Here is a 26,256-nt window from a genome sequence, read left to right on the forward strand (position 1 = left end):
TTAGAATATGAAGAACGTGCAAGGACTGCCATTCAGTCTGCTGGCCTACTCATCAATTTCCTGTATATAGTTTTCCATCATGATAATGGTGTATGTAATTGAATGGAAAAGACTGTTATCGGGTAAGCTGTTAATGCAACAGCAATCCAAGACCAAAGTTTAGTTCTTCCTCTGACTACCTATTATTAAGGTATTACTCAATGGTACGTAGCCACTCACAGCTCGGCATGATCATCGGATGCCTATCTGTTCCACCTTGCTCTTGATGAAGCTCTATATCATGAATCGTGTCATGATATTCAGTTCTATATAAGTGGAAACGGCAGTGATTTCTTAAAGACTTATTGTTCTGCGCATTGGCGACCCAGCAGAAGATTATCTCATGTAAACTTAAAACACCCTGTATGTCCCAGCCTATTCAACCACATCTCGATATCAGAAGTCACGCCCCGAGCAAGCTCATCATCAACCGTTCCAGTTTGCCAAGCATTAGTTATAACCAATTCCCCGCCTTTGGTAGAGATAACATTGAGAGTCAATGCTGCTCCGAAAGAAGGCGAACTCTGAGCAAAGCTGGCACCATCGATACTCCACTTGTCCTTCCCATCACTATTCTCCGGAAGTCCGCCGTCGATGACGCCTAGGTTGCTTACTTCAAAGGCATGCTCGCGCGTCTTACTAAGGCCTTTGAAGTATGACGGCCAATCACCAATAAACTTAGCCAAGCCCACTGTATCATTCTTAGTGCCCTGACTCAATTTTGCCAGCAATCCTTCTCTGATTGTCCTGGCAACGCCCCAAACGGCATCCTCAAGATTTGAATGTAAATCGGGGTTCGCTTTGGCATCGCTGAACTGCTGGCGGATCTTTGCAACAAGACACTTGTCAAAGATAGAGGGCCAGTAGGCATAACAGTTCATAATCGTCTTGTTACAGTCGACATCGGATTTTCTAACTTGGAATTGCCTGAAACAAATAGGCGTTCCGCATGAGAATGCTCGAGCCTTGTCCTCAGAGAGTCTCGTCGCTATTGATACCACGAGGAGCGTGTTTAAAAGTGCAGTCAAGGTCGTCTCATGCTTTCGACAAGCGTCCAACACTGACGGGAAAGCTTCTTTCGTAACCCGCGTCCATGAAAGGCGAGTCTTTGCTGGCTCAGTGAAAATGGGCGCCCAAGTCGCCATGTGAGGTTTAGTTGATAATTGCGGAAGAAACTCGCGGCTGAGTTCTGATGTGATGTAGCCTAGTGAGATGGGAAGTTCGATTAATTGATCCATCGGGGGCGTGTGGGGAGTAATAGGAACGTCGAAAGATCGGTTCTTCAGCATGATATTGTTGGATTCTGGCGTATTAAGGCAGGTGATGAAAGTATCGTGAAGTATCTTGCCGCTCTTTCCATCACCTGCCGAATGATCCCATGCAAAGACGACATCCATAAACCTAGGGTATTTGTGTATCACCACTCTCCAACAGGGCTGTCTCTCGAGGTTGAGATATGGGTTATTGACCTGCCATTCTAGGACATCACGAAGAGAATTTTCGCTGTTTTCAGAAGACTCAGACCATGTGATATGGTTGTTAAAGTCGATGCGATCTAGGCGAACCCAGAGCGGTGCTTTGGTGTTATCATCGATCCGACCGACGGTTAAAGCCGGATGTTGAAGAATGGCACGCGCAAATGCAGTCTCAATGACAAGTTTGAACGAGTCTGCATCCAAGGCCAAAAGTGTTTCTGGTATAACGTAGCGGCAGGACAAAGCGCATCCGATATAAAGTCTCAGTAAGTGCTGAGCGCTTTGAAAGCATTCACTAGTAGTTGTTAGATTTACATTTACCGTAAATAAAGGTGAAAGTTTAATACGAACTTGGGACTGAGTTTTCTCAGGATTTTTGCTTCTTCATCTGGGGTTCTAGCGCTCTTTTGGCTAAAGAAGCTGGCGATCATGCTAGCGAATTATCCTTAATTGCGACTAAGAAAGAAATGGATACAAATGAGCTAAACAAGTTCGAGCGGGACAAGGCTATTTATACGGTACCCGTTGGCTCGAGCCGGGGGAGGCCGACCAAGCAACGGGTAGTCAGTTTGTTGGAAGCGTATTTGAAAGCCGAGTCCAAAAGGAATCCATGTGCTTGGGGACTTGTGCGAGGATGCTTATCCAGTCCAATCAGATCGAGCCATTCTTTTCACTGGCGTGGTTTTTCGCTCCCCCTTTTACTAGTGCTGACGCATGATGGGTCTGAGGTTCGGGATTCTGTATTATAATAACAGTCACTTACAAACAAGATCAATAGGCTCTAATGCATCTGTCTATTCATTTCTCTAGCAAATAATCATAAGCTGCAGTTAGTAGATCTTACGACGGAAAGCTTCAGCGCTCTCTATAGCTTTATACTTTTCACTAGATTTATTCAGTTGATCTGATGAGATATTCTCACGAGGCACCTACGTTCCTTTGTCTGCATTCTTTCGGAGGCTAGACCTGAAACTCCAAATTACCAACATTGTGGCTTGATATTCTGCTTCAGCTGACCGCCTGTCAGCGCGTCAACCCCGCTCACCTTGCCAATTCAAATCTATCACGCAAGAACCGTATGCTTTTCCTCTATCTCGCCCCATAGTAATGGTTGACCCCATATCTATACTCGGCCTAGTAGCCCAAGTTTCCCACCTCATCCGACGCGCCTACGACTACGGCAAAGCAGTCCACGATGCCCAAAGTGATATGCGCAAGCTCTACACTGAGCTTCTCGCTCTGAAGGGTGTATTAGAACAACTTGAAGAATTAGATATCGCGTCCGCAGAGCCTGACATAGCCGATTTGAAACGCTCCACAGAGTTTCGCAGCACTTTATCTTCGACTTCAGAGCTTTTAGGTCGTCTTATGGAGAATCTCAATAAGAAACAAACTTCATCTCGTCGAGTGAATGCGTTTCTATGGCCATGGGTAAAAGATGATGTGAAGGCGGATATTCAAGATCTTGAACGTGTGAAGACTTGGTTGATCGTGATGATGATGGCTGACAGCTCGTAAGTTCTTCAAAAAAATTATCTGCCCTGAAATTGAGCGTCTCTGAAGACACTAGGACGCAAATGGAAGTGTTGATGCTTGAGTCGCATGAAACTTTGGAAATTGCTAGAGAAAGTCGGGCGAGGGGGAAGCTGAAAGATGAAGGTCTGCAATCAAGCATCCTGCACTTTGCTGGCGCTTACGTTTTGAACAGAAGAAAAGAGAAAAAATGTCAGGGAATGGATACAACCGTTTAGTCCCAAAAGGCTCCATGCTAAGGTCATTAAAAAGAGAATGGCGGGTACTGGATCATGGCTCCTAGACGGCGACTTCAGAGCCTGGATGGACGGTGGTGCAGACTCCCCCAGAATCCTCTGGCTTCGTGGTAAATGTAATTCGACAGCCCTTTTATCTTGCCAGGATCTTGCGCTCCTTCTGACTCATATATATGTAGCTGGTTCCGGAAAAACAACATTACAGTAAGTCAAAAGAACCATCTCTCTCTCCAGGCTCTACTGATGCTAAAATGAATACTAGCGCCGCTGCTGTCGAAAAGCTCAAGCTAGTGCAGCAAGAAGATCCTAACATCGGTCAAGCGTACTTCTACTGCTCTTTCGATGACAGAGAATCTCAACAGCCTCTCAATATTCTTGGGTCTATCTTGTATCAACTCTCAGAACATCATCCCGAAGCCCTGACAAGTATCGATAAATTGCGCAAATCCGGGGATATCTTGGGAGAGAGTGTCCTCATGAGACTAATCTCAGAACACATGTCAAGTTTCGAAAGGTTCTACATATCAGTTGATGCAATTAACGAGAGTCTTAGGTGCATGGAGGTGTTTGAGATGCTTCTACATCTCATTGCCGTCAACCCCAACGTGCGACTGTTTATCACAGCCATATCTAGCTGTTCACATTGGCTAGATGATCTTCAACTGGAAGAACCACCGAACATGATTGAGGTTGATATGGGTACAGGAGATGCTGATAAAGATATCGGCTTCTATATTATGACCAGGATTAGCGAGGAGCGTCTTCTCAAACGACTGAGCAATGAGACGAAACTCCAGTTGCGCGAGAAGGTATTTGGTAGCGCGAATGGAATGTGAGCACAGCTATATCATGTTTATCATATGTACGGTTCCTCTAACGTTTTTAGGTTTCGGTACGCCCAATGTCAACTTGACTCCCTCAGCACTCTCCGAACAGCTAAGATGGTCTTACAGGCCCTGGATAATCTCCCAAAGGATATTTACGAAGTCTACGAAAGGATTCTGCTCAGCATTCCCGAAGCAGACATACTTCTCGCTCGGGAATCTCTCTTCTTCCTCTCTGTGGCGCTGCGGCCACTTACCATACAAGAGCTGGCAGAAGCTGCAGTTCTGGAAGATTACAAACGACGCATCGACGAGGAGTGTAGACTCCCCGAGCCCATGGTGTTGCTGGAGATATGCCAAGGCCTCATCGACTACGATGCAGCAACAAGTGTGGTTACACTGTCGCATTCATCGGTCAGGGCATATATAACCTCCAGTATCACGCGTGAAGGCGAGATTGGCTATTTTAGCTACGATATCTCTGGCATACATGCCGATATTGCCCATAAATGCTTATCATATCTCCTTCTCGAAAGCTTCCAAGACGGATGCTGCACCAACGAAGAGCTTGAGAGAAAGTTTCGCGACTATCCTCTTCTTCGCTACGCCTCTCAATATTGGCCACACCACGAAAGATTAACTGACCGCCATGGACGCCACGAGACCTCTGCTTTGGCATTTTGCCTAAGCCATAAGAAAGCTGGTGGCGGCAACTTTAACTTCTGGGTTCAGTGTCTATTGCCTTATTCATCGAGAGACACTATTACGGCGACCGAGCCTCTGTACTACGCTTCTTCCTTCGGGCTTGCAGATATCGTCGCAAGTCTGCTGACATCTGAAGGGGTAGATGTTGACGCTCAGGGTGGTCGTTTCGAATCTAGTGCATTGCATGCAGCATGCTACAGAGGCCATGTTGAAATAGCCCGTCAGTTACTTGAGTGCGGCGCAGATATTAATCTCTGTGATAGTGATGGTTGCACGGCGTTATTTTGGGCAGAGAAGTTGGGACGAAGTGATATTGTTGATCTTTTGCAGGATCCTAAATATGCACAAACTCAAGGACGCATTGTTGTCACACTCTCGGATCTTGCCGACGAAATCGACTATCCGATATGGTTCTGCTGTACCTGCAATGGCGCACGAACACGAGGAAGATATAAGCATTGCTGGAGATGTCGTCACGAGAAATGCGAGAAGTGCATCAAAGTGGCTGGCTTGGAGGATGTTGAGAAGATTCCAGAGTCGCAAAGCCGATGGTTATGTTGTAACTGTGAGGCGGGGCCTTTAAAGATTGAGGCGAAGGACTGCCGAGATTGTGAACATGAGAAATGTCGAAGGTGCTGGGTCTTTAATGTTTCAATTTGAGATAAGGATATGATAGTCATTGACTACAGAGGCAAGTAAACATGTTGCACGAATTAATATAAGTATTGATATTCTATTCTAATGACTTGCATAACCGAAAACGACCCCGAGACCTACTATTACATTATCAGAATGAAAACGACAAGGAAGCTATAAAAGCACTGTTCAACGATCCGCACGACTCTAAATGTTCTTCGCAACTCCTGGAGCGATGTTCTCCAGCTTCTCTAACAACTCCTCATACAGCGCAGCCTGGATCTTTGCTCCAGTCTTGTTCGTGACATGACAAGCAGGACTACGGCGATATTAGCTCCAAGAAATTAGCACGAAATGAAGGACGACTTACTCGCGAACCTGACAATTATTCATATACTGCCCATTGCTTTCCTGACCAGCCAAGACTCCAGTGACAAGCGCGCGACTTCCCATTTCCGTTGAGCGAGCCAGAAAGTCAGGCGGTGCGACATCTTGCTTCTCTCGCATAAGACCTGATTTGCAGTAGCTTGGATTTGGCGCGTTAATGATCACATTGGACTGCTCTGTGGTCTTGAGACGAGATGCGATCTCGCGAGTGATGTAAAGCACTATAAGCTTGCTGACGTAGTATCGAGATTCCATGATGGAGTTTTCGGGGTCGTTGAGTCTCGAGAAGATCTTTCCCGCCTTCTCATCGGGTTTTAGCTCTTTGATGGGAGCCCAGTAGTGTGTAGCTGAGTTGGGAATGACGAATTTGCCGGGGTACGAAGACTGCTGAAGTTTGGGTAGAAGAAGAAAGAAGAGGAGAAAAGTTGAGATGACGTTGACTGTAATTGTTCTCTCGTTATCCTCAGCCGTTGAGAACTTGAAAGAAGTTGCAAGGCCAGCATTGGCTAGTACAACATCAATGGTAGGCAACTCAGCCATAGCCCGAGCCGAAAAAGACTTGACAGATTCGTAGCTCGCCATATCAAGATGCCAAACTTCGACTGACTCTGGAGCTCTCTTCGTCAACTGGAGCAGCTCCTTTCGTGCTGCTTCGCCCTTGTCAAGGCTACGAACGGCCATGATGAGTTTACCAACTCCAAGGCGGAGAAGATGTTGGCTAGCCTCAAAGCCAAGACCAGTGTTGGACCCAGTGACGATCATGATTTTGTCTGACAAGTCATCCTTTGTTTCGGGGTATGGGAGGCTGATGAAGAGGTTGGAGTAGATGGTACCAGTGATACCGTAGAGACTTGAGGCGATCGACATGTTGCAGTAAATGTGAAAGAGGAATAAGATAATGCAGAGTTCTTTGATATGTTGAATTGATGTGGATTATTGATGATAATAATACGAGAGAATGTTGAATGGCTATTGTCGTTCTTATATATTGTTTTTGTCTTGTAAATCCTATGGCCGAGGCGGGTTTAATATCTCCGCTTACACAAGCAACCAATCACAACATCGCGGGGTTAATAACTCCGCCCCTGCCCCGATCTCCGTCATTATTTGCTTATCTCCCTTCATCAACAACACATTCCTCCAACAAGCCTTAAAACTGGTACAAATCATGATTGGATCAAGTAAGAAGATCCCAACATCAATTGCTATCTCAGATGCACGCGCTCATGATATCCAGCCAAAGCTGAGAAGCGGACTCGACTGCCCAAGTCCTGTGAGCCTTGTCGCGCACGAAAGTGAGTCCCCAGCTAAGAGGGTTAGATGATGGCGCTGACTTGGGTAGGGCGAGATGTAACAGGGAGCTGCCCTGTGACACGTGTATTAAGAGGAACAATCACGCGCTGTGCCGCTATGCTTCCAGCGCTGATAGACAGGACAAGCGCTCTGATAGGAACTCTGTTCCTGATCGACTCAAAAACCTAGAGCATCGCACCGCCACGGCGGCTCAAAGGACACAGCAATTAAACCCCGCGTCTTATACACATCCCAATGGAATCACAGCTCAGAATCAAAACGGATTATCAGACATCGATAATGTTCAGCTTCCTGGCATCTCCAGATCAGAGGCTGCCGCCAGCAGTAGCCACACCGCCTCCAGTGGCCTTACGGGTCAAGTCGACCCAAGTCACTGGTCCTCCATGCTTCAAAACATCAGAGCTATTCGCGAGGAGTTACCCGCTGCGAGCCCGCATACCTCGACTCTCAGCTCAGTCACACTGAACAACGAAGTCCCCGCGAGTCATATCAACTTCGATATGGGATCCCCTGATGGCGTGACAATTGAGCATATCCTTTCAGCCATACCGCCACGACAGGTCTGTGATACTCTTGTGTCTGTGTTCTTCCTGTCGCACTACACTATGATGCGTAAGCCAGTCGATGCTCTTCTTGGCTGAAGCTAATCGTGGCACGACAGCCATTCTGCACCCTACAAAGTTTGAACAGGAGGTCAGCATTCACACGCGAATTCGGAATCTAGCTAACACTTGCCCAGTACGAATCATTCTGGGACTCGCCATCGGAAACATCACCGGTGTGGATCGCGCTACTTCTAGCTCTTCTAAGTCTATCAGCAGGCGTCTATGAAATCTCAGGAATGGCACGCTCCTCTCAGCTCCCAATACCCTCCAGCAAAGCTCTCTCCAAGAAGACTGAAGAATGTTTGCTCCTGAGCAACTACACCGCCGCCAATGAACATTGTGTCGAAGCATCTCTTCTTCTCCTAGTCGGATGCTGGCTTCGTGCCAAAGTATCTGATACTAACCTCTGGTTCCTCATGGGTAGGGTAGTGCAACTTGCCATCTGCAAGGGTTATCATCGAGATTCGACAAAGGTACCAGGCTCTAGAATCTCGCCGTTCGACGGGGAGATGAGGAGACGAGTCTGGGTCTGTTTGTATCAGCTTGATTCTCTCATGTCATTCCAGATGGGCTTGCCAAGTATGATACCCTCAGACTTCTGCGACACAGAGCTACCGAGGAACCTGAAACAATCTGACTTTTATCCTGGTATCCCAGAGCTCCCTCCGCCTAGGCCCCTTTCTGAGAGTACAGCTATCTCATATGCTATTGTCAAAGCTTCTGTGATGGGCATGTTCAAGAAGGTGGTCAAGCATACTCGATATGTTACCCCAATGACGTATCAAGAGACAATCTCACTCGATGCTGAAGTCAGAGCGGTCTATGACAATATACCCGATAACTTCAAGTACAAGCCTCTCACAAGCTTCATCGTGGACGAGATTAGTATCATAATGAGCAGAACAACCATAGAGTTACTGTACCACAAGAGCATCATCGTTCTCCATCGCCAATACTTAACAGACAGACAAGACAGCAAGCTTACGTTCTCAAGAAAGGCCTTGCTCGATGCAGCGGAAAGGTTACTTGAGAGGCAGGCCGAGATACATCAGATGACTTTGCCAGGTGCTTTGCTGTATGATAAGAAGTGGATGATTACTTCGTTGACACTGAGTGATTTCACTCTGGCGGCTATGGTCATCTGCTTAGATCTCACCGTTGGTATACGAAATAGTATGAGAACAGGAATTCGTACAGAGGAACCAGAAATTCGCAAGAACTTGAAGATTATTGAAAAGACTCACGGAATATGGTCCAGTTCGTCAGATACTTCGGAGGCACGAATAGTTTCTCACGCTCTAGACTCGACTATCCGACGGGTGAACGACTTTCTCAACACGTCATCAGCTTCAACGACCGGTCTGGATTGGTCAGCTTCTGCAACAGACACAGAGACACCTGACTACATAATGAACAACTTCGACATGATGGGCAGCATCGACTGGGTAGGTCCTAAAGTTCATATCCCGCACATTGTGCATGTGTATTAACAGTTTCCGCAGAGCCTTCTCGATAACCAGATTCAAGACCCCAGTAGTATTCAAGACTTTGATCTGGATATATGGCTTATGGACACGGCTGGGCCTCTGGAACCGTTATGATTGGTGTCGGAGGGTTTCTCCGAGAAGTGGCGTTGCTGAAGGATTATTCATTATTGATTGTGATTCGAGGCATGCCCAGTCAATATTGTGGCTTGCGGCTGAAGACCTAGAAAGGGAGTAATCTCATTCGCCTAAAGGTCAGTAGACGGCATATCTCGAAGACCGGACGGCCCGAAACCCTCCCTTCTCAGCAGTTCGCTTTTTTCACACCATTGAGAGCTAAGTTGAATGCCATGCTAGACAATCTATCGATCTGTCCAGCGATTTCGCCACCATACAGCCAAGTCGAGGCATCAAATATTCTTCAGGCGATTAAATTAAACGAGGTTCTTGGACTAGTATTGGTTCGTTATTGAAGCTAGATATGCATGTCTCAAAGACATCAATGATAGTCATCCCGATTCGTCTAATGTGGCTGATATGGCTGGAGCTGAGCTGCTACCCCGGCTGGCTGAACGCGTGTCAGCCAAGGGCAGGGAGCAAAGACTAATTCGGAGGTTCAGCAGCGCAATTGAGAAGCCTATTTTACGGCGTTGCCAAGTTTCCTTATCAGTCTTACTTTTATCGCACTATTGAAGTCTAACTGGCCGCCTTAACCAATAACGTGCCACCTCTTCTCAAACGATACTGGGGGATGAGCCCCCCAAAAAGATCAATCTAGCGTTCGGGCGCCGCCCAAGTTTCCCCATATTCGATCGCGGCACGGCGCGTCTCCCAATTTTAGCCACATACCTTAACTCCCTCGTGGCGAGCTGACCCTCAGCCTGGCGTTGAATCACATATTGAAACATGGCCCAGATCTAGATCCACTAGTACAAGTTCTACAGCGCTGTGGCTTAGCCGAGCGACAGCTGAAAATAGGGATCTCGACCCAAACCAATTTCAGGGATAGCTAGTTTATGTGACGAAGCCTCAAGCGTGCGTGTGATATGCCATTCGGGGTGAGATATCGGGGTGATATGGCTGAACTGGTGGAAATGAAGTCCAGGGCGTCACATTCGGGGCTTCGGATTGTCTCACTGTCCAGCTCTCCTCAAACCACTAGTTCGTCAAGGCCACCCACCCTGAGCGTGGTGATCAAGGCCTGGAGCGCATCTACCAGTGATAAGAGATAAACCCTGCATCACTGGATATATCTCCCACCATGGTCCTCGCTCCAATGCCATCCTCGAAGGCAGTTCTCATGTTCGCAGATATCTTCTTCAACAGCGAAACAGACACCATGCTCAGCCAAGCCAAACGTACGCTCCATCTCCCCCTCTTCATCCCTCTTTCTTTACTTTACTGACACTCTCTAGTCCACCAGCTGGAGTCAGCCCCTTCAAACGTCAAGTCCAACTGGCTCACCACCGTGCAAACACGCCCCGTCCGCTCTGGCTCCGTGTCTTCAGACGACGAGCCCGCCGAGAGTATAATCCACCACCACCACGACACCGAGAGTATCGTCGCGCCCGCTCGCTCTTCAGTCTTCGAATATGGTACCGGCACTACAACAGTTCTCTCGCACCGCGACTTCTCCAGCGCTACAACACGTCATGGGTCAAAGGCCATGTCTATAATCTCTAAGCGAGACCATTCCTTCTCTTATGCAAGCGAGCTGTACGACACGCAAGCTATCTACAGGCATGGCGTCGACTACGAAGGCTTCTCATGCGAGCTTGACTCACACATGCAGAGGGCTATTGATCGGTATGCCCGCGTCTGCGGCAAACCTCTCGACTTTGGCCGCTCCGTTACCTCCAAGGAGTTTCTTGCGATGGTCACGAACGAGAGATTGCGATACATGCCCGAGAAGGGAAGTCGTCTTGACAAAACCCTCAAGAAAGCTGAAGCTTTTGCGAAGAAGTTTGACAAGATCATGACCGCGATCAAGTTGATTGAGGTATCGACTTATGATAGCTCTGCGCTTGTTCTCTCGTCTTGTAAGACACTTCTTGGGTTCGCGGGTAAGTATGGTTTTGCTGTTGAGCGTTTCTTTACGGTGCTTGATGATGCGATGGGGACGGTTGTCAAGATGGTTGAGAAGTTGGAGGCGAGCCATGCTTCGCACAGAGTTTCTTCCATCTTCCAGTCTTCCCTGGCTATGATTGTCGATATTGTTGTTGACATCACTGCCTCTTTCGGTACTCATCGCTCTGGTGCGAGTGAGAAGACCATCATTACCCAATTCGAGTCTCGCTTTGAGATCATCATCACCAGACTCACGCAGCTCAAGGCCGAGTTCCACATGTGTCATCTCAACCACTGGCTTGAATGTCACGGATCTGTTGATTCACTCCTCATCATCCTCCGTGGCTTCGGCGACTTTGGTCTTGACTCCTGTCCCCCCGCCTACATCTCCATCCTCATGAAGGTCTGCCTCTCTCTTCACAAGTCACACAGCGAGCACGCCGAGACCCTCACCTGGTTCCGTTTCCTCTGGAACTCAATTGAGAAGCATCGTCATGACCATGAGATCATCAGCTCGGAGCAGTGGTTCGAGGTGTACCAGGAGTACCTCATCATTCTTGGTGTTCATGAGCAACACACTGAGCGTCTTCATTTGGCCGAGAGCTTCAGGGCTGTCATTCTTGCTGACTTTGGTGCTACCCATGCGTACTACATTCGCGCCAGCATTGAGCTCGCCAAGATCCTTGAGATTGACACCGTTCGATACGTCGAAGCTGTTTCTATCTACGAGGAACTCTGTCAACTCGACATCCACTGCTGTGAAGAGGGCGACTCCATCATTGCTCTCCTCGAGATTGCTAAGTATCGCCTCTCAGTTCTCTTCGAGTCACACTGCGATCTCGGTCATCGCGCCGAAACCCTCCTCATCGACTCCTTCGTCTCTCTCAAATGGGAGCTCTCCTACTCCCACGAGAAGGTCTTGGTAGCACTCACCCGCATCGTCGACTACCACCGCAAGCAGAAACGTCGCGAGAGCATCACCGTTGCTATCAAGGTCATTGAGGAGTACATCGTCGGCCTTCTCACTGAAGAGCGTAATGAGATTGTCCTCTTCGACATTGCTCGCAGCTTGGCCAAGATGTACCGTGAGTTATCTTCTGTCGAGTTTGGCATCAAGTTCATCCAGACTCTCAAGGAAGAGGTCCTCATGGGCGAGAAGAGCAACGTCGAGGGCTTCTGTGGCTTCGGTCACGAAGATCGTCTTGCTCACCTCGATCGACGCTGCTTCATCTTCATCCATGCCTTTGAGCAACTTCTCTGCGGGTATGAACGCGAGAACATGCTCGACATCATCATCCGCGACGTCTACACTGAGACTTGTCTCTACGAAGCATGGTCCATCTCCGTCAGAACCTCAAGTCGCCCGATCCACATGCGTCTCGCCGCTGGCGCTCGTCTCATCGCCTTCCTCGAACTCAAGGGTCGACATACTGAGGTGCGAAGGCTCCGTACAGACATGTGGGAGATGTTCAAGGGCTTCTGCTCAACATCTGTCTCGTCTGAGTTACTCTGGCAGCTTTTCGAATTGACCCTTTCCAACGTCAACAAGAAGGTTGTGCATATTGACATCCTTGAGCGCCTGGTTGAAGTCGGTCTCCAGGTCTACAAGGCCAAGGACTTCAAGGTTTCCCTCCAGCTGTTGAAGTGGTCGCAAGTTTACTTCCGACAACTCACCAAGACGAAGCACTCTCATGTTGTCAAGCTTGCCTTCAAGATCTCAGAGTCGTTCTCGCGTCGCCACACTCACGACCATGACCATATTATCATTGAGCTCCAGCAAATCTCATCAGAGATTCTCGTCGAGGTCCTCAAGGTTGGTCGTCTCGACATCGACTTTGGCACCATTCCATTTGACCAATTGAACGTCATCATCCGTCTTCTCGGTGAGAGGAAGAACTTCTCCATGCTTGAGCGTATCCTTCAGTATCTCTGGGATACACGCATGAGCCGCAACTGGTCCGGCGCTGCGACAGTTGCTACTGGTCGTCGACTCTGCGAGGTCAAGTTCGCTGCAGGCCATCAATCAGCTGCTATTTCTCTGATCGAGAGCATCTGCTACAACCTCCGCGATGTCTACGGTTCTCTTCACCATCTTACAGTCGATTGTGAGACTCTCCGCGCAAGCTTCCACAACACTTGCGGGAATCATAGAGCTGCACGAGATATCCACGTTCATCTCCTTGAGCAAATCGGTAACATGGACAGTGATGCCATTTCAGGTCGTGATGATCTTGCTGAGTTGGTTACGGACCAGGCCAAGAGGCTGAAGTGGGCTCATCACAGCCACCAGAGCAAGGCCGGTGAGGATGACAAGGATGAGTCGTTTTACCTGTCGGTTCTCCGAAATGCACAAAGTTCGGTTGGTGGACATCACCGAATTGAGTCAGCGTCTTTTGGTGATGTCTTTAAGTTGGATGGGGAGAAGATGGAGACCAAGTGGAAGCATCCTGAGAACTGGAGCTTGCCTGTGCGTGAGGTTCTGTAAGTGCTATCTGAGGGTTACCGGATTAGGCGCAGGGCATTTTTTTGTACACACGTGTAACATTCAGTCATTCAACTTTCATTTGTACTTCAGCTTTTAGTATCTCTATAATTGATATGAACGTATTTCTCCCGCCTGACGTCTGTTTTCTCTAGTCACCACTAGCTCTTCCGTTCACATTGCTAATCCAGCCTTGTGTCTTTGTGAGTGTCTATGTAAAACGTAGTACTAGGCCACCATTCAAATGGCAATGCCTCTCTAATCTGCCGAAGGTGGAAGTCAGTCACTCTTGACCTGCTTCAACCTCTCCTCCATCTGCTCCCTCGGACCCTTCAACTTCACCTCCGGAAATCTCGGGTCCTTCGTCCAAGGCATAACATCAGCCCCTTCCAACAACCACTTCAGCGTAGCCTTCTCATACTTATCCGCCAAACCCTTATGATCCGGATCTTGGGCTAGGTTATGGAGCTCATGGGGGTCGTTGTGTCGATGATACAGCTCCGGTTGTTCGTATAGACGGTATACATAAGTCCAGTCTTTGTCTCGTAGTGAAATAGCTTTTCCAACCAACGTGGTATCTTCGTGCTGAAGTCCGGCTTTAAGATCGTAGGGGTAGGGCGCCTGTTCGAGAATGGGCTCTTCAGAGGTGAGGAAACCACCTTCGGAGAAAGAGTACTGCTTGTGTGTTGTGGCATCGCCGCAGAGAAGAGGGATCCATGATAGTCCGTTATGAGCGAATGACTCTCCGATCCCAGACGTCTCCAGCATCGTCGGTACCAAGTCCACCATTTCAGTCATGGCATCGATTTTCTTTCCCTCTGGGAGTCCTGCACCGCCAATTATGAGAGGCCCGTGTACCAGAGTCTCAGAGAGACCTGAAGGCCACTTCTCAATGAGTCCATGATCTCCGAGATATTCTCCATGGTCGGTGAAAAACATCGTAACAGTGTCCTTCCAAATACTAAGGTCATCGACTTTCTTGAGAACTCTTCCAAACTGATCATCTAGTCGTGTGATCATCCCATAGTAGGTCGCTTTGATCTCCCTCCAAATTTCGTCCGTTGCACGATGAGTACCATACTTCTCTCGAATCGACTTCATATACCGCGGTTCATAGCCTGTCTTCTTGTCGACCGTAGCCTCAACACTGGAGACCTTAGAGCGATCATACATGGAGAAGTACGGCTCCTCAACTTGGAACGGACAGTGCGGAAAGATAAGAGGCATAAACAGAACCCACGGCTTATCCGTAGGAGGACAGTCCAGCCACGTCAAAGCAGATCTCATAACAGCTTCGTCATAATCCAAAGCTTTGTCCGCGTCTCTCAATCCACGATAAAACAATCGTCCCCAGATGCTCTCATCAACTTCTCGTCCACCACCAGCAAATTTTGGCGTAAACGCTGGTGTTTCAAGGAACCCGTATTCACTGAGACTCAGCTCCGTGACTGTCGGTGCAAAAGTGTCGCCTCGTGGTGCTAGGCACGCAACGTGATAGCCCGACTCCTTCAGACTCCGAAAGATGTTCGGTTCCCATGGCTTGATGAGGTTCTCAAGACTTCGATGACCGCTGACATGAGGGTATGTTCCGGTAAACATACTACATCTCGACTGCGAACACACAGAAGCTTGGGTAAAGCAATTGGTGAAGAGACTCCCTCTTGCAGCGAATGCATCGATATTTGGCGTCTTGATCTCAGAATCGGGACCAGTTGTACAGCCGAGAGAGTCATATCTCAACTGATCAGGCATGAAAATGATGTAATTCGGCCTGTTTCCTCCATTCTTGGAATCAACCTTCAAAGGCAATGGTTTCGGAGGAAGGCTATGAGATTGCGACATTGTGAATTGCTATGATCAAGAAATTGACCTCCATTACTGAGTTTGTAGTCGTAGTTATCTAGTCATGAGCTAACATCCTCGCCTAAGCTAGCCTCGGATCTCGTTCTCCGGATCTCGCCCCCTCGCCATCCAACCTCGGGCTGACGTGCTCGAAACGCTGCTATGTAAAGACCTAGCAAACCCCACTCCTCACCTCAGACCAAGGAACTCGTTCGGATCTCGTGCGATGGAAAGGTCGTCCCCGCAACTCGCGTGTAAACAATGTCGCGCGAGAAAGGTTCGTGCTGTATTACACTTTGCGGGGTTCTCCACTAATCTAGGTCATCAGGTTAAATGCGATCGACGAATCACAGGGTGTATACGCTGTGAGCGGTTGGAATTGACGTGTAGCTATGTTGCGGGGGATATAATTCAGGTGTCGGGTGGTCATGGGGAGGATTTGACGCAGGCGGGTATCAAGAGGCGGAGAATACTGAGGGCTTGTGCGGCTTGCCGGAGTGCCAAGTCAAAGTGTTCAGGTACATGCCCTTGTAACCGATGTCAGTCACAAGGACATGAATGTGTATTCGGTGATGAGCCGAGGAGCTCTAGTGTTGATATTGGTATGGAGGTACAGACTTCGCCGGCGAGTACTTCACAGTCACACTATGGATCAGTACCCAGTCAGGCATCGCCAATGGACATCTCTTCCAGCGTGGCCGGTGATACACAGCGGTATGTTCCATCATCTGCTGGTTCATACCTCTGACTAATATGAGAATAGGGTCTTTGAGCTTGAGAGTCGAGATGCTATTCGTCAATATCTGGACACATACTTTGACAAATCCGACATTGCCGACTGCGTCTTTCTTCATCGAGCTACAACAATCGCAGAATGGAGCCAAGGCAAACTCGAAAAGACCTTACTCAAAGCTATCTGCGCTTCAGCACTGCGACTTGCACCAACATATCACACGAAGAGCTCACCAGCGCATAACTGGATAAAACAAGCTCAGCATGAGTTGGTCAATCACATGGGCGATATGTCGGTGCCGAAACTACAAGCTCTAATGCTTGTGATCAAATTCCTCTTCTCCATGCGTTTCACTGGAGATGTTTGGGTCCTTCTGTCAATCGCATCAAGAGTCGCGTTCACCAAGAGGCTCAACTATGAACGCCCAGCTATCGATCCAGTCAAGCAGGAGTGTCTAAGGCGCTTGATGTGGTCTATTTACGTTGTTGACAAAGTATTCTCGGGTGGTATTGAGGATCTGACTGTTTGTCCCACGCAAAGAATGCATATCCGTTTACCGAGCAGTCATCATAATTTCCAACTTGGTTCAAGATCAAAAGCGCCGTTTCTGCGGAGTAAGAATGAGAATGACACAGACTTGAATGTCTTGGCGTATTTGATGCGGCTGTACGACATTCGAGATAGAGTTCTGAGGTGAGATATCTATCCTGCGCGAAGGATCTTGCTGACAGACCAAGATACACTAGACAGGTTATCCTCAGTGGGACCAGTCCATATCTCAGCAGGGGCCAGTTGCGTTCACTAGATCTGGAGCTGACATCTTTTGAAGAGTCACTGCCAGATGAACTACAACTCAACGAAAACAGACTTATGATAATGTGCCATTCAGAGGAAGCACGTACATACACAACGCTGCATACCTTTTTGTTCAGTTGTCGCTGCGATCTTCACCGCTTTCTCATCCCCGGCATTCGAGAGGCTGTATCACCAGAAGCACTCGGTCAAACGCCACGAGAGTATATCGACTACTGCCAGCAACAGTGTTTACAGACTGCAATGAAATACATAGACATGTGGTCCAAAGTTCGACAGATGGAGACTAGTAGTCGTGTCGGTACACCAACGTTTGCAGTAGTGACGTACCAATTCGTCAAAATGGTTGATCACTTGGCTGCTCTACTGCCATTACACGGGGAGTCATCGTTACCAGTGATCAAGCAGAAGTTTATGGATATCCTGCTTATTGTTTCAGGAAGTCGCGCTGAAGTTGGATGGATTGGTTCATGTGTGAGTATCCACCTCGCCTATCGTATCAAGAAGCTGACAAAGCTATAGATCACGGATATTGAGAACCTCATACCACGATTGGGGACCAGACATATATCGCCTGGATCACCGTACGCTAGATGCACATTTAATCTAGTTTCGCAGCTGATGACCGTTTTAGGAGCGCTTCGCCAGGGACTCTTCGCTTACAAGAAAAGCTGCATCGTCGTTCTAAGCATGCCTTTGCTCCAGACGATGAAGAGGAGGAAGATCCCGCTATCCGACCACCAGAGTCTAATAATAGCGAAGAGATACCAGAGACCTCCCTTGAGTCCGCAGTGCTCGAGAACGCTCCAGGACAAGACATTTGGTCCTTTCCGGTCCAGGGCGATGAGCAGGGTCTGACTGGGTCGACGGGAGACGGGTCTCTTGGCTCATTCTCGTCACTTGGATATCCACTCATCAACTATGACTCGATCAACTCAGCTGACATGGTGTTTGGAGACCAAGAACTTGGTTTCCCATTGGATCCCTTTGATCTTCAGATGAATGCTTATACTGATGCCAATGCACCTCAATATTAGATAGCTAGTTGACAGTCTCAATACAGGCTATCAAGACCTCCACTCCCCCCCTTCACCTATTTCCAATGCCATTGCTTACTTAGACTCGCTGTTCAGCTGTCACGATATTATCCTTGCCACCAGAGTGCACTTTGCCCAAACCATCTTCCTCCTGTGTAGCGCGCATCATTTCCGCCGCATCGACCTTTCCAAACTGTCGGATTGGAACTCCCTGGTTAAACAAGAAGTCTACCTGCTCCAGGGTTTTGCCCTTGCATTCAGGAACGCAGAAGTAGACAAACACAAGAGCAGTAGCCATGATTCCTCCAAAGATGAAGCCGACTTTGCTGTTCAAGCCGGCATACTTGTCGTAGATGAGATATGGTATACTGAAGTTGACAGCGAAGCTGAAATGTCTGTTAGCACGGGATGAACATGAAGTGAGTGTTGGGCTTACTTCATGATGACGTTGGTGGTGAAGCCCACTCGCGATGTAAGATCACGGAGTCGAAGAGCAGAGAGCTCAGTGGTGACGACGTAGACAAGAGGTGCCCAGCCCATTCCGAAACCGGAGGCAAACACAGCCATCATGCTGATCACGCCCTTCTTTCTCGAATCATCGACGGGAGATACGATACCGAGACCTCCCATTGTCATCATGGCAGCAAACATGGTGACGGACGAGGCCATCATGAGAACACTGGATAGTGGTTAGCTGGGGGTTCATCTAAGATAGGCAGGTTACATACCGTCTACCAACGATATCAGTCCAGAGGAGTATGCAGGTAATCGAGATAATACTGATGGCTGAAGTAATCAAGCTGAAGCCAAACGGGTTGATGGTTCCAAGCGATTTGACGTAGATGGTACCATACTGCGACACGAAGGCTTGACCACCAGCCTGCTGATAGAAGTTGACGGCCATAACGATAAGGGTTCGCTTCAGATTAATACCTCTCACAAGCTCAACGAACTTTCCCTGCTCAGTCTCCTGCTCCAAAGAGACCTTCAGCTCCGTAAACTCAGCATCGATCTCTTCATTCGTAAAAGCTCCTTCACGGATCTTTTGGAGACTCTTTCGCGCCTCTTCAACTCTATTCTTTCGGAGCAGCCATCGCGGCGACTCTGGTACGAACCAGATGCCTGCTACGACAATACTAGGCACGATGTAGAACATGCCGAGAGGGATTCGCCAGGCGCGGGTGTCGGGGAGGGAGCTTGTTCCGAAGCAGATGCTGTTGATGACGAGGCCGCCGACCGCGAGGCTGAGTTGGTAGGATCCGACCATGAAACCACGAGCTTGAGCGGGGACTATTATTGTTAGTGATGGAAGTGGCTGTTTGTTGGAGTATGGCATACCGATTTCGGACTGAAAGGTTGGAACAACACCAAGTTCCATTCCGACGTAGACATAATTGAGGATTCGAGCAGCCATGATCTGTTCGCGATGGAAAGACGTGACGGCGATAGTCGCTGTGCCAATAGCATACACGCTCATGACAAACATGCACCATCGCCGACCCCATCGGGACGAGATCCAAGTCCCAATCAGAACACCTACAAACCATCAGCAAAGCACCACCAACTCTCTCACGCCGTACTCACCAGCAGCGAAACCAATGTAGTTCAAACTGTTAAACAGCGAAAGCCACGACGGTTCAAGAACATACTTGCCCGTCTTCTCATCCCAAACGCCAAACTGCTTATCAAACGCATCCATCGCCTGCGTCGTCGCGAAAGCTTGGTTGTCGAAGCCATAATTGAACGTCGACACGGCGATGAGCACGCATGATAGCGCGAGTCTTCGGTTGAAGAAGCGAAACTTGGTAAAGACGCCCATGATGGATGATGCTGTGACTGTGGTTAAGGTGTCATGATGAAGGCTGAGTGTGTAGACTTATATGGAGAGTGGTTGAGATGTCGTGATGGTTGGGATTGTTTGACGAATTGGGGCGATTTTGATGGTAGATCCTTGTTGGAGCCACTGAATTTGTGGTTTACCCCAGAAAACTGGGCGTGAACTCCCCGAGGGACGAGATCCGGGTGAGGATGGTCCACATACGACATCCGAGGACGAGATCCGCTGACCTCACTAGCTTGTGCATTACCTTAGTCACTAGAGACATTAGACCCAAGACACATTAACCATTCTGTGATTTTGAGCTTCGATGTCCATAACTACTCGCCGATCCGAAACTGGCAATACTTCTCGGCCTTCTGGGCCCTTGTGCTTCACCCCTCTCAGCTCTTCTGGCCTTTATCCGCGCTTGCAAAAGCTCAATCTTTTGTCTTTGGAATCTATGATATGAACCACATCGTTAGTCATGGTCAAGTTGGTTAGCTTCTCTGTTTTCGCTTACGTTGAAGACCTAGAGGACAGGCTAATATCGCTTTCAACTTCTATCATGTCCTTCTCAACCCACATTTTTGTATCAAGCGCAGCCAGTCGCTTCTTCAATTCTTCGTCCCAGAGGCGACGGTGAAGTTTCGCTTTCATGCGTTCTGACGTCGCCGAGTCAGCTAGATGAATGTGGTAGTCCAGCTCGGACGCTGCGTATAGAAGTAATGCGGGATAGTCTTTCAGCGCTTGAGACTTGACACGAGTAGATACGGAGGCGGTTGATTTGTGAGCTGTGTCTCTGATAGAGCTCGAGCAAGATGCCAAGTGCTCGTTCCAGACCCAAGCCTCGACAAGCTTCTGTGGATCTATCCTGGGCAATGTAACAAGACCATCCAGTGTGCGCTTCGGACCAAAGGTAGTCTCTCTCGTGTGCGAGTCTTGGAGTTCTTCCATGAGTGAAGAGCACTTTGAGGACGCTACTACATCACGTATCATGTTTAGTTGACGCGCGACGACAAGGTCATCCAGCTCTGGGATGTTCATGTAGTTGAGACACGTAATGGCAATCATACAATGACAGTCGGCAATGATGCTGGTTCCAGTCCATCCTAGGAGTTCAAAGCCTCCCTGCAACATCAGGAAATCATACACCGACTCATGTATAACTTGCACGACACGAGCTGAACCTTGTTCATGGTCGAGAGATCCAGCACCTGCGTTTATAGATGATGTCCCAGCTTCTTTGCTAGCCCCAATGTCACACTGACTGTTGCTTATCTCCAACAAGCCCCTTGAGAGTGTTTTAATCATCCTTTCGAGTTGGTGATCATTTTCAGTGAACGTAAGTGACTCTCGCCATTCCTTGAGTGATTTCGGTGGCCGAGCCGCGATAAAAGCCAGGACGTGGTGCCATTCATCGAGTCGTAGCGGCCTCGCTGCCCCAGTAACCCATTGGAATAGTCTCAAGGCAAGTAACTTTTCGCTCTCGACAAGAGTACTTATGATCTGCGCATATACCTCCTTCAGTTCGGTCGGGGTATCTTCAACGAGGCGTACAAGGGCTCGTAGACTATGTCCCTGATCGTAGTGTATACACACGGCGTCTATTACAAGCACGACCCACAGAAAGACTCCAGTTGACATCGAGAATATCTTCTTGGATAGGTCTGTACGCCAGTGCTCTTCCCCCTCGTGTATATGGCTTTTCAATCGAAGGTTTATGTACGTGAGAATATCAGGGCTGTTGTGTGCATCTAGTACCAGCTCCAGGCATCCCGCGGTTGAAATGTTGGGGAAGTGCCTACAGGATAAGCAGACTCGCGTATTCCGGAATATTTGCGACTGGACGTGGTTCATCCAGAACGCAACCACATGTCTCTCTTCTCCAGAGCCAAGTTCATCAAGGGCATCCACAAAGATATAGACAGGAACTAGTTCACATGAAAGAACTTCGAGGACATCAGTGAGCAAACTCTCCATATGTTGATCGGACCACTCTTTCGACGACAGTGCAGCCTTCTCTCGCATGTTACGCATAAGCACAATAGCCGGCTCTGACTCCAGATTGATTCTGAGGTCCTCACAGCAGGTCAAGAGTTGACAGAGCAGAGACCTTAGAATCCCACTTGGTGAACATTCTAGTAAATCGCCCCTAGTGTTGATGAAAAAGCTTGCGCAGCATCCGCGTCCTTGGAACCCTGACCTTGTTCTTCGGGCGGCCTCTTTCATGAGTGTCGACTTTCCGGCTCCCGGTTTGCCTTTAATAAACAACAATCGCTTGCTGAAATGGTTGCTCATTTGCCAGGCGCGGAATATTGGGTTTTGGAAGAGCCACTGTCCAGTGTTTATCGAAGGGAGAGAAATGCATTCGCGCCGAGTATCCATTCCGCTGAAGCGTAGGGATTGAATCAGAGTGCTTAACATCTTCTTGTCAATGACATTTTGCTGATCTCTCGAACCATATTGCGCAGCCGGGCTTGCTTCGCTAGTTAGCCGAAAAGGCCCAGTCTGGATGTGATCAGTCTGTTCGCGCTCTACTGCGGTGTAGATATCCACAATCTCTCCTGCGACCTTGACAAAGTTAGGATCATGAGAGCTGCTGAATCGAGACATCTCCATGTGGTTGGCCTGCAGAGTTTCCGCATGTTCTCGTGAATCTCCAATGAGTGAGGAATCATGAGGTACAACCTTGTTTCCCAGGACTCCCAGTTTGATCCCAGTAAGTCCAAAGCCTTCCTGAAAGGTCTTGACTCTGAAGTCATAATGTAGCCAAAGTCTAGAAAACGCTTCATGAGCTCGCTCAAGGTCAGTTGTCTTAAGACCAAGAGCATCCAGAATTGCTGAAGTCGTTTGGAAATGAAAGGAATTCAAGACGGATCTAGCCCATTCCCCGATGGCCGAGAGTTCAGGACTTCCGCGATGGGGTGTTCCCAGGAATATTACCGCAGCAGTGCACCCAACTATTCCCTTCACCAAATTGATGTCTGAAGTTGAGGACAATGCCAGCATCTGTATCAAGTTCAGCCCTGGACAATTAAAAGAGCAGAGAAGTGAGAGCTACCTCTTTCACAAGTATACCGCCAAGACTGTGAGCAATAAATATAATAGGACGGTCCGGTACTCTCATGCGTCCGAGAGAAAAGAGAAAGTCCTTTCCGTGAGAGAAAATGCTGTTCATATTGGTTGGTCCAGACATGAACTTTGTCACTTTGGTATCGTATCCAAAGGTCAAAATGCGAGCATTTTTGCACAGTTGAGGAAGAAGGTCAGCCGGCCAAAAGACAGTCGACTCAGCGGTTGAAGTCCCCGAGAAAGTACTACGCGGAGAGTCAATAATCCCTTGATCGAGGCAGTCCTTGCTTGATGATCCTTTCATCCAGGTCTTGAAGCTGTTTCTGAACTCAAGGCGTTTAGAAGACTTGGGTTTTAAGATCCCGTTGTCAGAATGTGTCGATGCTTTATCGGCCTTTTCTGACGGCATAAATCTCCAGGTTTTGTAAGGGTGGCCCTTTAGCCCGTGGACCATGATGATACTAGTGACCTGTTTAGCTCCGATGCCTCTTCTGTCCGGCTCATTACTGACTCAACCACTGGCTTATCATTCGGGGGCTCGTAGACCACGCTGAGCCCAGTCGAGGGTATTGACTCTGGCGAAATTGTACCTGGTGTCGTGGGTTCGGCATCGTGACCCATGATTATGCGAAGAAGAAAGATGAGGGTTGAAAAAGAAGTGGGGAAGCTGACCTTGAGTGTATTTCAAGAACGAGGCTGTACGACCGTCACGTGGTAGATTATCTAGTATCACCTGCATATTGAAGCATGAATATTACTGGTGCATTAGGCGCGTTGCTGCAGTCGAATGAGAAGCGATGAAAGGCTTGGCATTCCTACTCGCGTGGCAGTGTGGTTCTTGATCAATATGTAGTTATTAAATACTTGGATATGTATGTATGTCTAGTTCATTGACGGTATCAGCCCATTATACTCCATGATAGACCTTGGTAACAACACCAAGCTCCATCTCATTCGCAGATTTATCCCCATTCTCACTACCGCCATGCGCATTCGCCTCCCGCAAATTAATTCTTTCCAACCCTGTGTGGCCAGGCGGTGACGGCGACCGTTTATCAGACGACGCCTCTTCAGTAGTGATGTTCACAATAACCTCGTTCTTCTGATAAATCTTCAACGGGATATCCTTTCCATTAATCTCCTCTTGGCTTTCTGAGAAGCTCATTCCGGGCTCGACAAAAGTCGTCTTTTTGGGTCGCCGATCCATACTGCTGAGGTTTCCGTACGCTGATCGAAATCGCGATGTTCCTTCGCCAGTGCGCTGGTTTGAGGACTTGCCGTACTTGGCATGGAATGAACCGAGGCGGAAGACGCGTTGGAGGAGAGTCCATGTGAGGGGGAGGTTGGCGGCGATGACGGCGGTTGAGACTTCGCGGATGTACCAGTAGGACCATTCTGTGCCAAAGGGGTCGCCAAGACTGTAGATCTTGCTCATGGTTGCTGCGAGGATCTTGAAAGCAAGTCAGCTTCACAGCTTGACGAGATAAGGGACGAATGAGAACTTACAGTAAAGATTCCAAGAGCAAAGACGCCGCAAAGGATGATCTTTCTCTTGAGGGGCAGTTGGGATTGTAAAAAGACAGGCATAGGAAGAAGAATGATCATGATGTCAGAAGAGATGTTGACGACGGCGTTGGTGATCATATGATTGGTCTCAGCTGAACAGTTCACTGCGACTCATTAGTCCAAGTGTCTTATCTTATCAACGGGTTGCTCACAGTCATCAGGAGGAACCTGCCAGTAGTGGTTGAAAGGCCGGCACCAAGCAGCAAACCACAAGATCTGCATAACAACGAATCCAACGATGACATATCCTGCCACGAGCTTGACCAAGAAGTTTTGCTTTAAACTCATTCTGAAAGTTGTTAGTCACCAATGACTATATTGACGATGGGAGACTACTCACGTCAATCGACCATACATGAAGAGTAGACAGCCCTTGACGCCCCAGAGGGTAAGCATCTGCATATGTTCCGTGACTAGTACCAGTTTCGATCCGTATTCTCGGAGTTTGATGTCTTCGGGTGTGAGTACGATGTGGTCGTCGGGGTTGATGAGGTTGGTGGGGGTTCGTGTGAGGACGCTGACGATTGCCAGGAGGGCAGTATATGTGATCTACAGATGTTAATATTTATGCATTGGCAAGTAAAGAGATACGAACCATTGTCAACGCCATGAGGTAGTCATCTGCCAACATACGCTTGAACGATCCAAGCAACATACGACGGGACGTCCTGTATACAGTCAGCAACAACTCCCAACACTTCCAACCAAGTACTCACATTCGCGCAACCACCACTACCAGCGTCAAGGCGTACCACGCCCACATCTCAGCATCGAGAGACGACATGGCTGCTGATGCTGATGCGATACCAAATTGTCGGTACCGAAGAGGGTCTTCACCCAGAACCAAAAAGCAAAACAGACAAAATCCGGGGCATCGATGCAAGAAAAAGTAACAAAAAGAACGACAAGATCTGCAGCGCCAGCCAGGGGTGCAGCACCTCAGTAGTTAAACCCTCCAGAGATCCAGTCACAACAGTGATCCAGACCCAGACCCGTCAGGGTAGACACGTGGAAGACAGGGGACCCTTAATCAGCCCATCCGGTGCATCATCGGAGCTGCAGCTAATAACTCACTGGCTGGACAGCGTAGAAAAGAGTTTACTGGACGTTTGGGCCTGCGAGTCAAACCCGGCCGCTATTACGAGACAAGTCTTGGGCCCGGCGTTAGTGGTAAGCCACGGACCCACGAACTAGCACTCCAAGTTCCTTTTTAGAAAGTTTCTGTGGACCAACGCTGGGAAATTTCGTGATTGACAGATTATCTAGCTGATGATCATATTGCGTAAAGCAATTACTCCCGCGAGGTCGGAAGAGGAACGCCCCAGAAAGCTGAAAATAAATTGGGGGGTTAATCCACTGAATTTCCGTCAACGCGCAATCCAGCTGGCCAGTGACATAACCCCATTAAAAAAATATTTCTTATCATTATAGGGGCTAACGCGGCGCTCAGACAGTGGCTTTTATTCCGCCATCGCAAGCGCTTCCAGAACGAGCATGTCGCCGTTCTTAATAGCTGCGAGATAAGAAGCTGAAGAGGCATGTGATCAACCCCCTGGTTGCTGCATTATTTAGCCACTTCCCGGCGAT

The 26,256-nt window shown here is 48.5% G+C and overlaps 10 protein-coding genes across 10 annotated transcripts; 4 read left to right on the top strand and 6 right to left on the bottom strand.

The window, feature by feature from the left end:
- Positions 1-380: 380 nt before the first annotated feature.
- Positions 381-1,945, bottom strand: FSUBG_8442 (uncharacterized protein; the record flags this gene model as incomplete). Its single annotated transcript, XM_036686852.1, has 2 exons — positions 381-1,809; positions 1,866-1,945. 2 exons carry the CDS (start codon positions 1,943-1,945, stop codon positions 381-383), a joined length of 1,509 nt encoding a protein of 502 aa, XP_036536062.1.
- A 676-nt stretch (positions 1,946-2,621) lies between these two features.
- On the top strand, positions 2,622-5,472 carry FSUBG_8443 (ankyrin repeat-containing protein; the record flags this gene model as incomplete). Its single annotated transcript, XM_036686853.1, has 5 exons — positions 2,622-3,028; positions 3,266-3,393; positions 3,463-3,487; positions 3,546-4,115; positions 4,170-5,472. The coding sequence occupies 5 exons, from the start codon at positions 2,622-2,624 to the stop codon at positions 5,470-5,472; spliced, it is 2,433 nt and encodes an 810-aa protein (XP_036536063.1).
- A 183-nt stretch (positions 5,473-5,655) lies between these two features.
- FSUBG_8444 (light induced alcohol dehydrogenase Bli-4) lies at positions 5,656-6,702 on the bottom strand (the record flags this gene model as incomplete). The annotated part of the gene is made up of 2 exons (XM_036686854.1): positions 5,656-5,767; positions 5,819-6,702. The coding sequence occupies 2 exons, from the start codon at positions 6,700-6,702 to the stop codon at positions 5,656-5,658; spliced, it is 996 nt and encodes a 331-aa protein (XP_036536064.1).
- A 301-nt stretch (positions 6,703-7,003) lies between these two features.
- Positions 7,004-9,355, top strand: FSUBG_8445 (transcriptional regulatory; the record flags this gene model as incomplete). The annotated part of the gene is made up of 6 exons (XM_036686855.1): positions 7,004-7,016; positions 7,073-7,130; positions 7,256-7,761; positions 7,811-7,842; positions 7,889-9,199; positions 9,248-9,355. 6 exons carry the CDS (start codon positions 7,004-7,006, stop codon positions 9,353-9,355), a joined length of 2,028 nt encoding a protein of 675 aa, XP_036536065.1.
- A 1,144-nt stretch (positions 9,356-10,499) lies between these two features.
- FSUBG_8446 (uncharacterized protein) lies at positions 10,500-13,790 on the top strand (the record flags this gene model as incomplete). The annotated part of the gene is made up of 2 exons (XM_036686856.1): positions 10,500-10,596; positions 10,654-13,790. The coding sequence occupies 2 exons, from the start codon at positions 10,500-10,502 to the stop codon at positions 13,788-13,790; spliced, it is 3,234 nt and encodes a 1,077-aa protein (XP_036536066.1).
- Positions 13,791-14,066: 276 nt separating this feature from the next.
- On the bottom strand, positions 14,067-15,629 carry FSUBG_8447 (putative choline-sulfatase; the record flags this gene model as incomplete). The annotated part of the gene is made up of 1 exon (XM_036686857.1): positions 14,067-15,629. One exon carries the CDS (start codon positions 15,627-15,629, stop codon positions 14,067-14,069), a length of 1,563 nt encoding a protein of 520 aa, XP_036536067.1.
- Positions 15,630-16,305: 676 nt separating this feature from the next.
- Positions 16,306-18,212, top strand: FSUBG_8448 (uncharacterized protein; the record flags this gene model as incomplete). The annotated part of the gene is made up of 5 exons (XM_036686858.1): positions 16,306-16,343; positions 16,393-17,055; positions 17,295-17,649; positions 17,698-17,759; positions 17,810-18,212. 5 exons carry the CDS (start codon positions 16,306-16,308, stop codon positions 18,210-18,212), a joined length of 1,521 nt encoding a protein of 506 aa, XP_036536068.1.
- A 79-nt stretch (positions 18,213-18,291) lies between these two features.
- FSUBG_8449 (RGT2-Sensor of high external glucose concentration) lies at positions 18,292-20,031 on the bottom strand (the record flags this gene model as incomplete). The annotated part of the gene is made up of 5 exons (XM_036686859.1): positions 18,292-18,598; positions 18,649-18,891; positions 18,941-19,502; positions 19,551-19,748; positions 19,797-20,031. The coding sequence occupies 5 exons, from the start codon at positions 20,029-20,031 to the stop codon at positions 18,292-18,294; spliced, it is 1,545 nt and encodes a 514-aa protein (XP_036536069.1).
- A 516-nt stretch (positions 20,032-20,547) lies between these two features.
- On the bottom strand, positions 20,548-23,724 carry FSUBG_8450 (uncharacterized protein; the record flags this gene model as incomplete). Its single annotated transcript, XM_036686861.1, has 3 exons — positions 20,548-23,040; positions 23,093-23,564; positions 23,615-23,724. The coding sequence occupies 3 exons, from the start codon at positions 23,722-23,724 to the stop codon at positions 20,548-20,550; spliced, it is 3,075 nt and encodes a 1,024-aa protein (XP_036536070.1).
- A 286-nt stretch (positions 23,725-24,010) lies between these two features.
- On the bottom strand, positions 24,011-25,453 carry FSUBG_8451 (integral membrane protein PTH11; the record flags this gene model as incomplete). The annotated part of the gene is made up of 6 exons (XM_036686862.1): positions 24,011-24,553; positions 24,610-24,773; positions 24,822-24,958; positions 25,010-25,218; positions 25,265-25,337; positions 25,386-25,453. The coding sequence occupies 6 exons, from the start codon at positions 25,451-25,453 to the stop codon at positions 24,011-24,013; spliced, it is 1,194 nt and encodes a 397-aa protein (XP_036536071.1).
- Positions 25,454-26,256: the final 803 nt, after the last annotated feature.

Source organism: Fusarium subglutinans (genome assembly GCF_013396075.1).
Source record: "Fusarium subglutinans strain NRRL 66333 chromosome Unknown NRRL66333_c0000116, whole genome shotgun sequence".
Classification (NCBI taxonomy): domain Eukaryota; kingdom Fungi; phylum Ascomycota; class Sordariomycetes; order Hypocreales; family Nectriaceae; genus Fusarium; species Fusarium subglutinans.